Source organism: Scyliorhinus torazame, chromosome 1 (assembly GCF_047496885.1).
Source record: "Scyliorhinus torazame isolate Kashiwa2021f chromosome 1, sScyTor2.1, whole genome shotgun sequence".
Classification (NCBI taxonomy): Eukaryota; Metazoa; Chordata; class Chondrichthyes; order Carcharhiniformes; family Scyliorhinidae; genus Scyliorhinus; species Scyliorhinus torazame.
Genome location: NC_092707.1, coordinates 334464628 through 334480478, shown reverse-complemented (window position 1 = coordinate 334480478; position 15851 = coordinate 334464628). Strand labels below are relative to the sequence as shown.

Below are 15851 nucleotides of genomic sequence, written 5' to 3'. Positions count from 1 at the left end.
TAGGGAAGTGTGGTGTTTATAAGTTACTTTACTTTAGTCGGTTGGATGTATAGCAAAGCCAGGGTCCAAGTAATATCCACCTTTACCAAGATATCCACCATGCTGCAAAAAGTGTTTTGGTACAGTCCCACCCAGTGCAAAAATGAGGAATTGTAGTAAAAGTTCAAATGAACTCCTACAAATTAATTACTTCTCCCGTTTTCCACTCAAGAACCTTACAGGTTCATTCTATTTAATTTCTTGTATTTGCATTTTCTTACCCTTTATTCTATCCTTTTTTCAATGCTGTCTACCTGTGATATCTTCCAATTCTGATGGTGTATCGTTTCCTGAAATTTTACCTTGCCTGCTGTGTCCACTGACATTAAGTGACATATTGACTTTGATGGAACTTAAAATAAGAAGAGATTTGTTATGGACAATTGATCCAATTTATTCTGTTGCCCAAAGTTAAAATTATGTTTTTAATATTTTAAAAAAATAATCTTTATTGTCACAAGTAGCTTCATTGCAATGAAGCTACTATGAAAAGCCCCTAGCCCTCTAATATATGATAGGTTAGAAGATGATTTATGATACAAAAACAGTACTATGAAAAACTTCTTAAACTATATATTTTTTTCATTTCCTGAATGGATCAGAGAAGAATTGTAACAGGAAACTAATCTACTATAGGTGCCATTTGCATGTCCATTTAAGAAAGTTTTGTTTTACCACATGGCTTGTTGCACTTCAGTGATGTCACTGTGGGTGGAGATGGGCTGTGGCTGTCAGGTGAGAGGGGGTTTAGTGTTTTGGTTTCATTTTCGGTTTGTTCGTTTGGACTGCTGGAAGTTTCCCTGTTTTCTCTGTTTTATTTTAAAAGATGTTCCAGTGAATTGAAAGCACATTGGGTGTCACAAACTGCCATGGTAACCTTAAAGCTGGTTGGAAACTGGATCAGAATCTCAGGGAAAGGACCAGTCCCATTCAACCCCTTGAAAAGGGTTTTGGGTTCATTGGATTTTGTATTGAATTGGGGGATTCATTAAGAGTTATCTGTGGTGTGGTTTTTCATGTTTGTAATTGAGAACAAATTCTTGATAAGTGTTTTATATATGTTAACTACATTTTTATAATAAACTTTGTTTTGATTAAAGCGCCTCGGAAGTCTGATGAATCAGACCTGAAGTGAAGGCTCTTGTGCTCATCCTTGCCAAATTCAACATAAAAGTTTATTCAGATGAGTTTCTGAGCCCTGGCCCATAACATAGGCTATGTAAAATGTAACTAAAAATCCAAGATATATCCAACATATTGTTATACTGTGTAATTGCACATTCTGTCATAAATAAAAAAAAGCGAACCACATATCTTATATTGCATTGTTAATTCTGCTTTTGAACTGAAAGGACAACTGGGCCATTTTGCCAAATAGGGCACATTGCAATTTGAACACATTGCGGATTTTGCTAAAGCCACCGTGTACTAATCATAGTCTTGTGATGCACACCCTTAAAGTGAATAAGGTGAACATAGATCATGAATGACAGATGCAAGATTTATTATAAACTCCTTACCTATGGTAGTTATAATGGTGCCAGCAAAAAAGAAGGAACTTCCCAAGTCCCAGTGGCTAGTTTGGTTGGTAGAATTCCCTGCAGGATTAACACCTGCATTTACAGCTTCCATCAGATGCTGTCAGTTTGAAAAGTATACATCAGTAAGCTTCCAAAATCATTAATCATACAATAGCAAGACATGCACAATAATATATTAGTTAATTGGCATAATTGGGCACTAAGTATTAACACCGCCATTTTGGTTTGAAGAACATTTTTATTGATTTGTTTTATAAATGGGCTGGAATTTTCCAGACGTTCCTGACAGCAGCGAACCCCTGATTACGTTTCCCGATGGTGGGGGGTGCAGACAATGGGAAACCTTGTTGGCAATGGAGGGACCAGAAGATTCCGCCACTGGCCAATGGCAGGTCACTTCTGCAAAACACACCGCGGGGGCACGGGGAATGTGCCCATGGTCTCTTTATAATGGCTTTTATCTCCCCCTCACACAGTTGCCAACAATTTTAGGCATTGAGTGTTACCTCAGATCTATTTTGACAGATTGGATTAAAGCCTTCAACCTCTAGGGTGGCTGTTACAGGCCCGTAGGGGAAATGTTTGGGTACATTTAGTTTCAATTTTTACTTGATATAGATTCATGTCACAAAAGTACCCACAATCATTTACCACAGATTATTTTAGCAATTTTATTTGCAGTCTAAATAATAGCTAGCTGTCTGTGATGTGGAAAGTCATAATGCTGTGGCCACAGGCACTCTTAAACGGCTTTAATATGTGCAAAACTGCCAGCTCCAATGGCTACACACAGCAAGCCCAAACCGCTCGGGCTAGTGACCAAGAAAACTGAGTTTTTAACTTGGCCTCGTTACTTTCTAAGGGTGCATTCACACTAGAACTGTAGTTATATTGAGGTTTATTGAAAAAGCAATCTAAATGCAGAAAGTCATACCTGACATTGGAGTCAAACCTCACTTAGCTGGAGAGTCAGGTCAACCCTTAATAATGCAGTTACATGACACAAGTGTAGTGTCAGTTAAAAGCCACTTCATACTAGTAGCAAACATATAAAATAAGTGCATCCTAAGACAAAATAACAAGGTCATTCTTCTACGTTGTTGTATGTCACCATCATGCATACAGAGCCACAGAAAAAAGATATTGCGATAATTCACTTTCTATTCCAGGGGCCATGTGAAATGATAACAATGCTCTCCGTACCTTTAACAAATAATACATTTCTATCCCTCTTACCAGAAGTGATCAGAGGCCTAAATTCTCACAAATGTCATCAAGATAGCTATTTATTGGGCAGTTCTGTGTCCATTTTGCCTTGCTTTCCAATCTTCAATAACAAAAAGCACCAATTTAAAAAATATATATATTTATTGAGGTTTTACATTTTAAGAAACGATGCAACAACACCACAGGAATGGCCCAGCACCACAGGAATAAGTAAAGGCTCAACATGCATGTATACAGAGGGGAACAGGAGAACAGCAGTACAACTGTGTCAATACAATCAATAGACATAATTTGATACCTCTAAAAGCTCCACCAGAGATAAAGGGAAAAACAGGATAAGGCCATAAAAACATGAGGAGCACACACCTTCTCACGTGATGAGTGTTCGTAATTACCGTGAGAATTCAGGATAGGTTCTTCACGCCATGTTCAGGCGTGCACCAATATTGGGCAGCACGGTCGCATAGTGGTTAGCTCTTTGGTTTCACAGCACCAGGGTTCCATGATCGATTCCCGGCTTGAGTCACTGTGCAGAGTCTGCACGTTCTCCCCAGGTCTGCGTGGGTTTCCTCCGGGTGCTCCGGTTTCCTCCCACAAGTCCCGAAAGACGTGCTATTAGGTAATTTGGACATTCTGCATTCTCCCTCTATGTACCCGAACAGGCGCCGGGATGTGGCGAGTAGGGGCTGTTCACAGTAACTTCATTGCATTGTTAATGTAAGCCTACTTGTGCTAATAAAGATTATTATTATTATAAAACTATATTACTTCCTCAATTCCAGCAGTGCCAGAGGCACTATTGTCACACCCTTTCCTTGGATACTGGACCCATGTGTACACCTGAATAATTCAATTATGGATTAATTATCCCCACCCATAAAAAGAAAAAAAACAAAGAAAATTTGTGAGCATCCCAGTTCTAAAGGGATGTTACATACATAACCCCAGTCTCAGGCCCAGTACAAAATCAACATCATTCCATACAATTATACAGAGAGGACCAGCAGTTACATATTCGGATTATGCTCAGTGTCATCAATGCCTCTCAACAAAAGAATCATAGGATCATAGAATCTACAGTGCAGAAGGAGGCCCTTGGAAAGAGCACCCCACTTAAGCCCACGCCGCCATCCTATCTCCGTAACCCAGTAACCCCACCTAAACTTTTTGGACACTAAGAGCAATTTATCATGGCCAATCCACCTAACCTGTGTGGTGTTGGGTGTTCTAACACACAGAAGAGCCAACACAGTTGCATATGGTACAACGCTTGTTTATTTAAACTCACTATTTACAACTTGGTCTTTGCACTCTGCACGTGGGGGGCTCCCTGCTTGTGGTGTTGCAACAGCTCTTTCATGCTTCCTTCTCCCCAGACCTACTGACCTCCAGGTGTCGTGCTCGTGCTTTTTATGTGGTTGGTGTTCTTGTCTGTGATTGGTTGTGGTGTTGTGTACTCTGATTTGCCTGTTAGTGTGTCCATCATGATGTGTGTGTTTGAATATCATGACATCCCCCCTTTTTACAAAGATATGTGCCTACGTGGTAATAAATATGATCGTGACGTGAGTGCATCTAAGAGTGTGTGTGTGTCGTGTGCAGCATGTGTCTATGACGGAACTATGTACATGGGGCGATGTCGAGTGCGTCACATGAATCCAGTTGTACCATAACATAACAGAAATGCGAACGAGAGAAGAAGAAAAAAAATTTTGAACAGTTGTCCAGTCAGACGACATCTGGAACGATAAACAACAACAGGTTATCATGTAAAATTGTCCAACTTATTAAACATATGAACTGTATTATAAGTCCATTCTAATGGGTTTGCGACGAATTCGGGTTGACCGCCTTAAGGGTGGATCAAGAACCACCGGCTGCTGTGCAGGCATGGCCATGGGTGGCGATGGAAAGGGCGTGATGTGCGGCAGCTCCACAAAGTCATCCTCGGAAGCCTGTTGAGGATCTGGCGTGTTGTGTGGCTGTGAACGTGGAAGTCGGCGAAGGGCGCGCCGATTGCGGCGACGCACGGAACCATCCGGCATGCGAACCAGGAACGAGCGGGGAGCCACTTGTCGGAGGACTTCGGCCGGTGCTGACCAGCCACCATACGGTTGATGGACGCGTACTTTGTCTCCGGAGGACAGGGGGGGCAGGTCCGTCGCTCGTGTGTCGTACCGACCTTTCTGGCGATCACGCTGCAGTTGCATGTCCCGAAGAACCGCCTCATGGTCTGTTGTCGGTGCCAGGACGGAAGGTACCGTCGTCCTGAGGGAGCGACCCATTAGTAGCTGCGCTGGCGAGAGGCCCGTGGATAACGGGGCCGATCGATAGGCCAGCAAGGCAAGGTTAAAGTCCGATCCGGCATCAGCCGCCTTGCACAGGAGCCGCTTTGCGATGTGGACACCCTTTTCAGCCTTCCCGTTCGATTGTGGATGCAGAGGGCTGGATGTCACATGAGTGAAACCATATGCTGCGGCAAAGGACGACCATTCACGGCTGGCAAAACAAGGTCCATTGTCTGACATGACAGTCCTTGGAATGCCATGGCGAGCAAACGTTTCCTTGCAGGCCCCAATGACTGCGGACGACGTCAGATCATGGAGAGGCATGACTTCCGGGTAGTTTGAGAAGTAGTCTATAATAACAATGTAATCTCTGCCGAGCGCGTGAAATAGGTCAACACCCACCTTCGCCCAGGGGGACGTCACCATCTCGTGTGGTAGAAGTGTTTCCGGAGGTTGCGCCGGCTGAAACCTCTGACAGGTTGTGCAGTTGAGCACCATGTTGGCTATGTCTTCATTAATACCCGGCCAATATACCGCCGCCCGGGCCCTTCGTCTGCATTTTTCGACACCCAAGTGGCCTTCGTGTAGTTGACGAAGAATCATCTGGCGCACACTGTGTGGAATGACGATCCTATGCGATTTCATAAGGACCCCGTCTATATTGGTGAGATCATCTCGCACATTGTAAAACTGGGGGCACTGCCCTTTTAGCCACCCTTCCGTCATGTGGCGCATCACTCGCTGCAGCAGAGGGTCAGTCGCCGTCTCTGCGCGTATGTGGGCCAGACAAGGATCATCAGCTGGCATATTTGCTGCTGTCAGAGTCACGTGTGCCTCAATTTGACGCACGAACCCCTCCGCATCTGGTGGTGTGCTCACTGCTCGGGAAAGAGTGTCCGCCACTATGAGTTCCTTCCCCGGAGTGTAGATCAGTTCAAAATCGTACCTCCTGAGTTTGAGTAAGATGCGCTGGAGGCGAGGAGTCATGTCGTTCAGGTCTTTGTTAATGATGTTGACCAGGGGGCGGTGGTCAGTTTCGACCGTGAATCGTGGCAGGCCATACACATAGTCGTGGAACTTGTCCAGTCCAGTTAACAAGCCCAGGCATTCTTTTTCGATTTGCGCGTAGCGCTGTTCGGTAGGGGTCATGGCTCGTGAGGCATACGCAACCGGGGCCCATGATGACGTGCTGTCTTTTTGCAGGAGTACCGCTCCAATACCAGATTGGCTGGCGTCTGTTGAGATCTTTGTAGGGCGAGTCGCGTCAAAGAAGGCCAGCACTGGTGCCGTGACCAGTTTGTGCTTGAGCTCCTCCCATTCCTGCTGATGCGACTGGTGCCAGTTGAATTCCGTCGATTTTTTTACGAGATGGCGCATGTTTGTTGTATGAGAAGCCAGGTTGGGAATGAACTTCCCAAGGAAGTTGACCATGCCCAGGAATCTTAAGACAGCCTTCTTGTCAGCCGGTCGTGGCATGGCTGTGATGGCGCTAACCTTGTCTGCATCGGGACGGACCCCGGACCTTGAGATGTGGTCCCCGAGGAATTTCAGCTCCGTCTGGCCGAAAGCACACTTCGCACGGTTGAGACGCAGGCCATTTTGCCGTATGCGGGTGAAGACACGTCGAAGACGATGCATGTGTTCCTGCGGAGTGGTGGACCAAATGATGATATCGTCCACATATACACGTACCCCTTCGATGCCTTCCATCATCTGCTCCATAATGCGGTGGAATACTTCAGATGCCGAAATGATGCCGAATGGCATCCGGTTGTAGCAGAATCTGCCAAAAGGGGTGTTGAATGTGCATAGTCTTCGGCTGGCCGGGTCCAGTTGGATCTGCCAGAATCCTTTGGACGCATCCAATTTAGTGAATATGTTGGCTCGCGCCATCTCGCTGGTGAGGTCTTCTCGTTTCGGGATGGGATAGTGTTCCCGCATGATGTTGTTGTTCAGATCTTTTGGATCTATACATATACGGAGCTCGCCAGAGGGCTTCTTTACACAGACCATGGAGCTGACCCATGGCGTGGGCTCCGTGACCTTGGATAGGACCCCTTGGTCCTGAAGAATCTGCAGTTGTGCCTTGAGGCGGTCTTTGAGAGGCGCAGGAACCCTGCGAGGTGCGTGAACGACAGGGATGGCGTCCGGTCTGAGTCGAATCTTGTACGTGTGTGGCAATGTCCCCATGCCTTCAAAAACCTCCTGGTTGTGAGCGAGGAGGGAATGGAGATTCGCGTGGAACTCAGCATCCGGGAAGTCGGATATCTCATCTGGAGAGAGAGACATGATGCGCTGTACCAGGTGAAGGACCTTACACGCTTGTGCGCCCAGTAACGAGTCCTTTGATGAGCCCACAACTTCGAAGGGGAGTGTGGCCGTGTACCTCTTGTGAGTCACCTGTAGCTGGCAAGATCCTACGGACGGGATAACGTTCCCGTTATAGTCAACCATCTTAAGCCGGGATGGTGTGATGAGTGGTTTGACCTTCATGGCCTGGACTGCAGAGTAAGCAATCAGGTTGGCGGATGCGCCGGTGTCCAGACGGAAGGCGACGCGCGATCGGTTGACCGTCAGGGTGGCACACCACTCATCGTCTGGATTGATGGCATTGACCTTGTTGACATCAATGACGGCAACTCTGAAGTCATCCTGGTCATCTGCATCACTTAACTGGAAGTCTTGATGCGTGGGCTGGACGGTCCTGACTCGTGTGCGAGGTTGTCGAGGATGCGCCGGATCCATGGGTTGAGCCGCACGACAGCGGGCTGCGTAGTGGCCTATCATGGCACATCTGTTGCACTGTTGGTATTTTGCAGGACATTGCCCTTTTAAGTGTAGACCTCCACACTTGCTGCACGTCATGACGTCACGGCGTTCGTTGCGCCACTGCGCATGCGCAGTGCGATCTTGCGGTGGGCGCGCCTGCGCAGTGCGTCCCTCGTTGTGGCCGTTATTCTTGGCGCGCACCTGCGCGGGAGACCGCGAAAAGCGCGGGAAGCGGCCGCTGTCGTCCGGGCCGTGGGGCGGGAAGAAATCGACGGCCTGGATGCGTTCAACGTTGTGGGCGGCCTGGCTTGCCGATTCGACGGCTGGGGACCCCCTCCGTGCCAACTCGGACGCCTGAAATCGGGCAAAACGGCAGGCAGCATTCTCATGGAGGACACAGGCTTCCACAGCAGACGCTAAGGTGAGGCTCTTTATTTTAAGAAGCTGCTGGCGTAGGCCACTGGAGGCAACGCCAAAAACAATCTGGTCCCTGATCATGGACTCTGTGGTGGTGCCGTAACCGCAGGACTGCGCCAGAATCCGGAGGTGCGTCAAAAAGGGTTGAAAAAGCTCCTCCTTACCTTGCAGGCGTTGCTGAAAGATGTATCTTTCGAAAGTTTCGTTTACTTCAGTTTGAAAGTGCTGGTCCATTTTGAGGATGACCGTGTCATATTTGGCCTGGTTTTCGCCTTCCTCGAACACCAGTGAATTAAAGACATCATTTGGGTGGGGGCCTGCGTAGAAGAGGAGCATTGCAATCTTCGAATCATCCGAGACATTCTGTTTTTCGGTGGCACGGATGTACAGGTCAAATCGCTGCCTGTAGAGCTTCCAGTTGGTGCCTAGGTTCCCCGTGACTTGCATCGGCTGCGGTTTGCCGGTGTGGTCCATGTCCAGAATGGCAGGTTGGTAGGCAGGTATCGATCCACTCCTGTACCATGTGGTGTTGGGTGTTCTAACACACAGAAGAGCCAACACAGTTGCATATGGTACAACGCTTGTTTATTTAAACTCACTATTTACAACTTGGTCTTTGCACTCTGCACGTGGGGGGCTCCCTGCTTGTGGTGTTTCAACAGCTCTTTCATGCTTCCTTCTCCCCAGACCTACTGACCTCCAGGTGTCGTGCTCGTGCTTTTTATGTGGTTGGTGTTCTTGTCTGTGATTGGTTGTGGTGTTGTGTACTCTGATTTGCCTGTTAGTGTGTCCATCATGATGTGTGTGTTTGAATATCATGACAACCTGCACATCTTTGGACTGTGGGACGAAGCCAGAGCACCTGGAGGAAACCCACGCAGACAAAAGAACGTGCAGAATACGCACAGACAGTGACCCGAGCCGGGAATCGAACCTGGGATCCTGGAGCTGTGAAGGAACTGTGCTAACTACTGTGCCACCGTGCTGCCCGGTAGGGATGGAGAACTACCATGAGTGGATCACAGGATAACTATGGGTCAGGACCTAACTGTGGGTCCATATTCCCCCCGGTGCACATTCACCGTCGTAGATGAAAAAGAGAAATAAAAACACTCAATCAAATAAGAAGCTCCCAACCACAATGGGGACACCAGGATGTCAACTAAAATACAGAACTTGGCTCAATCCCAGGCCCCTACGCACAGAAGAGTCCTCTCAGGATGTCCCTAATAAGTGCCTTTGAGAACGAACATCCCAAGCTCCAGAGGGCAACAGGATACCAACCACAGAACCAGACCTGGCCTTACCCTGCACCCTCTGCCACACAGAATTCAGCTCTCCCAGGACACCCATCCCAAAACCTTATACCCCAGCCGGTTCTGCACATCCTTACCATACCCAGGGCAGTGCACCTCCCCCCACTGAACAGCACACTGCTCACCCAGATAAAGAGAAGAAGAAAATTAAACCTTAAGGGCAAAAAGCCCAAGTTGGCCTAGAAATAATCCACAAATCAATCATGGATTAATCGCGCCCAATCGTGCACCACTACTCATTTTCTAAGAACACTGACCTCAAGAAAAAGTTAGAATCAACCCAATCTACCCCAAGATACATAAGGCAGGATTTTCCAGCCTCCCAGCTGCGTGTTTCCCAGTGGTGGGCTGTTCGCAGACAGCGGGATTCTCTGCTGTCAATGGGAATTCCCTTTGAAGCCACTCCACGCCCCTGGGAAACGCGCAGGCGGGGGTGCACTTCCGACGGGACCAGAGAGGCCTGCCACTGATGAATGGTCGGAGAATTCTATTATCATTGTGGCCATAATCTGCCTCGGCCATCAACGGAGGTAGGCGCGGATTCTTAAATTCAAAATAATAAAACACGAAAATAAAAACCCAATACGGTTAGCAATAACAGACGGCTATCCTCAAACTCAGTCTGGTTTTTTTTGTTAAATTGCGTCCCACATTTCACATAACCGACTCAATATGATTTTTGCCGTAACAGGATAACAGGCCTCGCCCTCGTGCTCACACCTCGCATGCCTTTGCAGGAGAAAAGACAACAACAAATAATCAACAACTTAATCACAGGGGAGTATCGTCCAGGTTTATAGAAGAATTGCAAGATAATAACACCATTTATGTTGCTCAAGAAGGCTGATGCCAAGACAGGATCAACAAACACTTCCCAGGGTCTCTCAAGGATTCCAGCGAAGAACCTTCACTTCCACCATGCTGCCGTTCTGGCGCCAAAGCAACCTGCAGCCTCGGACTACGTTGGGGGGGGGGGGGGGGGGGGGGGGGACGACAATTTAACCCACTTGTCCACCTCCAACTCCTCGCAATGAGCATCGAGGATAGGAATTTAGGGCCAGTGGTCAGGGGGCCCAACCAACCCCAGGCCTCGAAGATCGGATACTCTGTACTCTGTCGGACCTGATGCTCCCAGACACCAAATCAAGATTACTATAGCATGGCAGCCAATCTTCAAACTGAATCAGGAACTCACCTCCTACTTCTCGCCAAGGACACACTATTTTTGTCCTCTACTACCCAACCCTGTCAGGATAACGACACGCCATGCAGCAGGATCTCAACTTCTTTAAGGTGGGCCCTTACCAAGGAAATAAAGTCACCATAGTCCTGGTTGACCATAGGCTGCTTTACCCTTTGAGGGGGAGAGCTGACTGGTGGTGATTTAACCTGAAGATATCCACACCTCAGGTGAGAGGCAAGGCTGAGAAGGATGGCCTTCATGAATAACCTCAGCCAGTACAGGAAATGAACCCGTGCTGTTGGCCTCGCTCTACATCACAAACCAGCTGTCCAGTCAACTGAGCTAAACTGGCCCCGTTACCAGGGAAAGTGCGCTTTTGATTGCAAGAACTCTCTCCTGTACTTGCACAATTTTCTCAAGGACACCTCGCAAATCTTCAGTGAGCTCTGAAGGTCTGCACCACAGAGCCGAGATCTTCATCCAGAACAACATTCTCAGTGGCGGCCATCACCCAGATGTACACCGCACCACTGAGGCATAGCCTGCTCACCAGCCACTGAAGGCTGGGCCCCATGCAGCCCATTCTGACCGCATTCTGAGCAAATGACGATTTTCTACAATTCATCTCAGCTCCTCTTCGCAAAACACCAATCAGGACTCTCGAGGAACATAGCGCAAGATATATATCCCAACAAAAGACAATTATGAAATGTGCACTAGGATAAAATATAAGATTATAAGATGAGCAGAGCTGAAGCTCACGAAAACACAGCTGCTCCTGCGCTCACCTCACGTAAACACCGCAGCACCGCCCCCCCCCCCCCCCCCCCCCACCCCCCCCCACCCCCAAGAGTACCAATTTATACAGGACTACATTATCCACATGTTCAAAATGATTGTTTTTTAAAATTAACTTACAGGATGTGGGCTTTGCTGGCTATGCCAGCATTTATTGCCCATATCTAGTTGCCCTTCAGAAAGTGGTGGTGAGTTGCTTTCTTGAACCACTGCAGTACCTGAAGTGTAGGTACACCCACAGTGCTTTTAGGGAGGGAGTTCCAGGATTTTGACCCAGCGACAGTGAATAAACAGCAATATATTTCCAAGTCAGGATGGTAAGTGACTTGGAGGGGAACCTCTGCTGCTCCTGTCCTTTTAGATGGTGGTGGTTGTGGGTTTGAACGGTGCTACATCATGAGCGCGATTCTCCCCTACCCAGCGGGGCGGGGGGTTCCGGCATAATGGAGTGGCGGGAACCACTCCAGCGTTGGGCCGCCCCAAAGGTGGGCCAAGTCCTCACCTTGAGGGGCTAGGCCCACGCCGGAGTGGATTCTGCTCCGCCGGCTGGCGGGAAAGGCCTTTGGCGCCACGCCAGCCAACGTCGAAAGGTCTTCGCCGGGCAACGCATGCGCGGGAGTGTCAGCGGCTGCTGACGTCATCCACACGCATGCGCAGGGGAGGGGGTCTCTTCCGCCTCCGCAATAATGAAGACCATGACGAAGGCAGAAGAAAAAGAGTGCCCCCGCGGCACAGGCCAGCCCACGGATCGGTGGGCCCCGATCGCGGGCCAGGCCACCGTGGGTGCATCCCCCGGGGCCAGATCGCCCCGCCCCCCCCAGGACCCCGGAGCCTGCCCACGCCGCCTTGTCCCGCCGTTCAAAAGGTGGTTTAATCCACGCCGGCGGGAGAGGGTTGACAGCGGCAGGACTTCGGCCCATCGCGGGCCGGAGAATCACCAGGGGTGGGCCCGCTGACCGGCGCGGCGTGACTCCCGGCCCACCGACCGGCGCGGCACGATTCCCGCCCCCGCCAAATCTCCGGTGGCAGAGAATTCGGGACACGGCGGGGGCGGGATTCACGCCAGCCCCCGGCGATTCTCCGACCAGGTGGGGGGTCGGAGAATCGCGCCCTAGGAGGCTTAGTGAGTTCCTGCAGTGCATCGTGTAGATGGTACACACGGCTGCTATTGTTCATCGGGGTGGTAGAGGGAGAGAATATTTGTGGAAGGGGTACCAATCAAACCGACTGGTTTGTATTGCAAACATAAGAATTTCAGATGACAATTTCATTGATTAGAAGAAGAAATGCTTGGGGCAGTATTAGGTAAGAATTGAACAATGGAAATGTGCACAGAACTGTTTTATTTATGTATATATGTTAAAACCCAATCTGATTTTAACATTGCAATGTACATCTTTAATATTTAATACTTTAAAGTCTCCTTTAATCTGGACCAGGAGAAAAATAAATGGTTGATTTTGAGGCTGAGGGCTTTCACTGAGTAAGTTCTTTAACTATTACTTGCATACCTTGAAAAAAAATCACCATCATACAACCTGAATAAAGTAACCTGCACTGTGATGTCAATCACCTCATCATGTTGATTTTCTCAGTGCAATGTTAAATCTTGTCCGATTTCACTTTCCTCTAAGGTCAAGTGCTGGAAAATGGGGTTTGAATAGACTGGAGCATGATGGACATCGTTGACGTGATGGGGCAAAGGACTTCTTTTAGAGCTGTAAAACTCTATAGGCAGAATCTTACCGTATTTTTTTTAAATGTCAGACTGAGCCGAAAAATTGGCGGTTAGCTCTCTGCACAGACCAAATTTCACTTGAATCACTTCCCAAAATTCATCGTAAGAGATGCCGAGACTTTGTTTTGCACTTTTGAGAAAAAAGCTAAATAGAGGAGATGACCACAAGACAATCGGCCCCTATTCTTACAGACTAAGCTTCTAGAGAAGGCTAATGACATCTATGCATCCCTGTCAGAGGAAAAGTCTGGGAACTACTGACAGTGAAGAGAGCTAATGAGCTGGTACCGGAGGTTTACAGACAGAAGTTTTGAGGTGTAAAAAAACAGCCTGGACAAAAATCTTGAATTCAAGAAGGTTAAACAAAGTCATTTTGATGGGTGGGTGCATGCATTGAAAATAGAAGAAACCTATGAGTCCCATAGAGAGATCATTCTATTGGAGGAATTTAAAGATTTGTTGCCTACAATGAGTAGAGCTCACGTTGAGGAACAGAAAGTTAGAATTGCCAGACAAGCGGTGGAGTTGGCAGGCGATTATGAACTGGTTCATAGACCAAAGCCTTTCTTTAGACCCACTTTTATATCAGAGAAAGCTAGAAACTGGGAGGGTGCGAGAGAGGACAAGTCAGGAGGAGAGGGAGCGGTCAGAAACTCCAAGGAGGCTTCACCTCAAAATGAAACAGAGTCTGTTGGAGAGGTGAGAGATATGAAAAAGAGTAGATGATTTCATTGTAATAAACTGGATCACACCAAATCACTATATTGGAGATTAAACGATCGGCTGGTTGGGATTAGCAATCTTAGACAGGGAAAAAGGAATTCAAACACTGGAGAACAAGAGAAGCCAGTCGGATTGGGACACCAAGAGAAAGAACAGACACTGGGACATAAATTTGTGTTCAACTTGCACAGGGGCAGAGTGACCAGCAGGTGGCAAACGTGTTTAAAGACTTTGGGCACAATTTAATGGCCTCGTCGCACCTGGCCTGGTGACATAACAAGGCCGTTGAACCTTGCGAGCGGCCTCTCATGGCCAATCCATCAAACCTACACATCTTTGGACTGTGGAAGGAATCCGGAGCACCCGAAGGAAATCCACACAGACAGTAGAGAACGTGCAAACTCCACACAGACAGTCACCAAAGTCTGGAATCGAACCTGGCACTGTGAGAACATAGAACATAGAATTTACAGTGAAGAAGGAGGCCATCGAGCCTGCACCGGTCCTTGGAAAGAGCACCCCATTTAAGCCCCGAACTCCGCCCCATACCCGCAACCCAGCAACCCCACCCAACCCCTTTGGACACTAAGGGCAATTTAGCATGGCCAATCCACCTAACCTGCACGTCTTTGGACTGTGGGAGAAAACCGGAGGACCCGGAGGAAATCCACGCAGACACGGGGAGAACGTGCAGACTCCGCACAGAATCAGGTGAATGGAAGGGGCTGCGCTCCGAAAGCTAGTGATTCAAAGGAAACCTGTTAGACTTTAACCTGGTGTTGTAAGACTTCTTACTGTGCCCATCCCAGTCCAACGCCGGCATCTCCACATCGTTTGTACTTTAGACATGCGTGGCTCACACTTGGATTGCCCTGCTGTTTGGGTGTGAAGTGCCCATTCATTTCAAAGGTGCCAGCACCCAAACTTGGCGTACCCACTACATCCAAATGATTGTAGCGCTGCTTCTCTGTCCTCCTTCCTGCCTGCTACCTCTGGGCTTAGCAGGGGACCCAGAAATGCTGTTCACAGACCACATGAAGTAGCCAGCCTGTTCCACTTAAAGGTTCACTTCCTATTAAAAGGAAGGTGCGCACCTAACCTGAAGACTGCTGGGAATTAATTTCTGAGAATGCAGTAACCACAATGTTTTCCTGGGCTGGCAGCAAACCCTCGAGCAGCAGCCTGAAAAGGAAATGAGAACATGTTGCCAAGGAGCTAATATCCACAATCTGGCTCCCAGGACGTGGCAGCAAAGACAGAAAAAGGGCAATGATTCTTCCCCAGTGGTCAAGGTGAACGACAGCATCCTCACATAACATCTGATACCTATAATACAACCAACCTCTCACTCTGAACAATACACCACAACCCTGTTACTCACTCAACAACACTTGTACTGTAATGCAAGTCCAAATAGAAATCATGTTGAGACCCATGATTGCAGTCATGCAGGCTCAAACTGCTGCAATTGTGGATGTCAATGCTCAATAAGGCATGCAGGCTCTTGCGGCAATCCATCCTCCAACAGTGGGAATAGCTGTGCAGAATAGGACCTGCCATCCTCTCTCAGGATTACATCATTTGTGCTTCCACCACTGTGACTCATCCAATGCACTTGTTGTCATCTCGCAGTCAAACAGCTGTCACCCATGTTGAGGTAGTACAGTTCAAAACCAAGCCTCAAGGCCTAAAACTGCTTAAGGGTGTCCTGCAAGGCCATCTGCAATCACCCGTAGTGAAGGTCAGGAACCTTCACCTGTTGTGCTGCAGCCACTGGAATTACATCTTATAAAAGATCTAGGTTAGGTACGG

The 15851-nt window shown here is 48.2% G+C and overlaps 1 protein-coding gene across 2 annotated transcripts in view; it reads right to left on the bottom strand.

Moving 5' to 3' along the window:
* kcnk2a (potassium channel, subfamily K, member 2a) overlaps positions 1-15851 on the bottom strand; it is a 239589-nt gene that overhangs the window by 88955 nt on the left and 134783 nt on the right. For both annotated transcript variants that reach the window (XM_072509102.1, XM_072509113.1), the window contains exon 3: positions 1560-1677. In XM_072509102.1, the coding sequence (XP_072365203.1) occupies positions 1560-1677 (118 nt within the window). The remainder of the gene's footprint in view (positions 1-1559; positions 1678-15851) is intronic.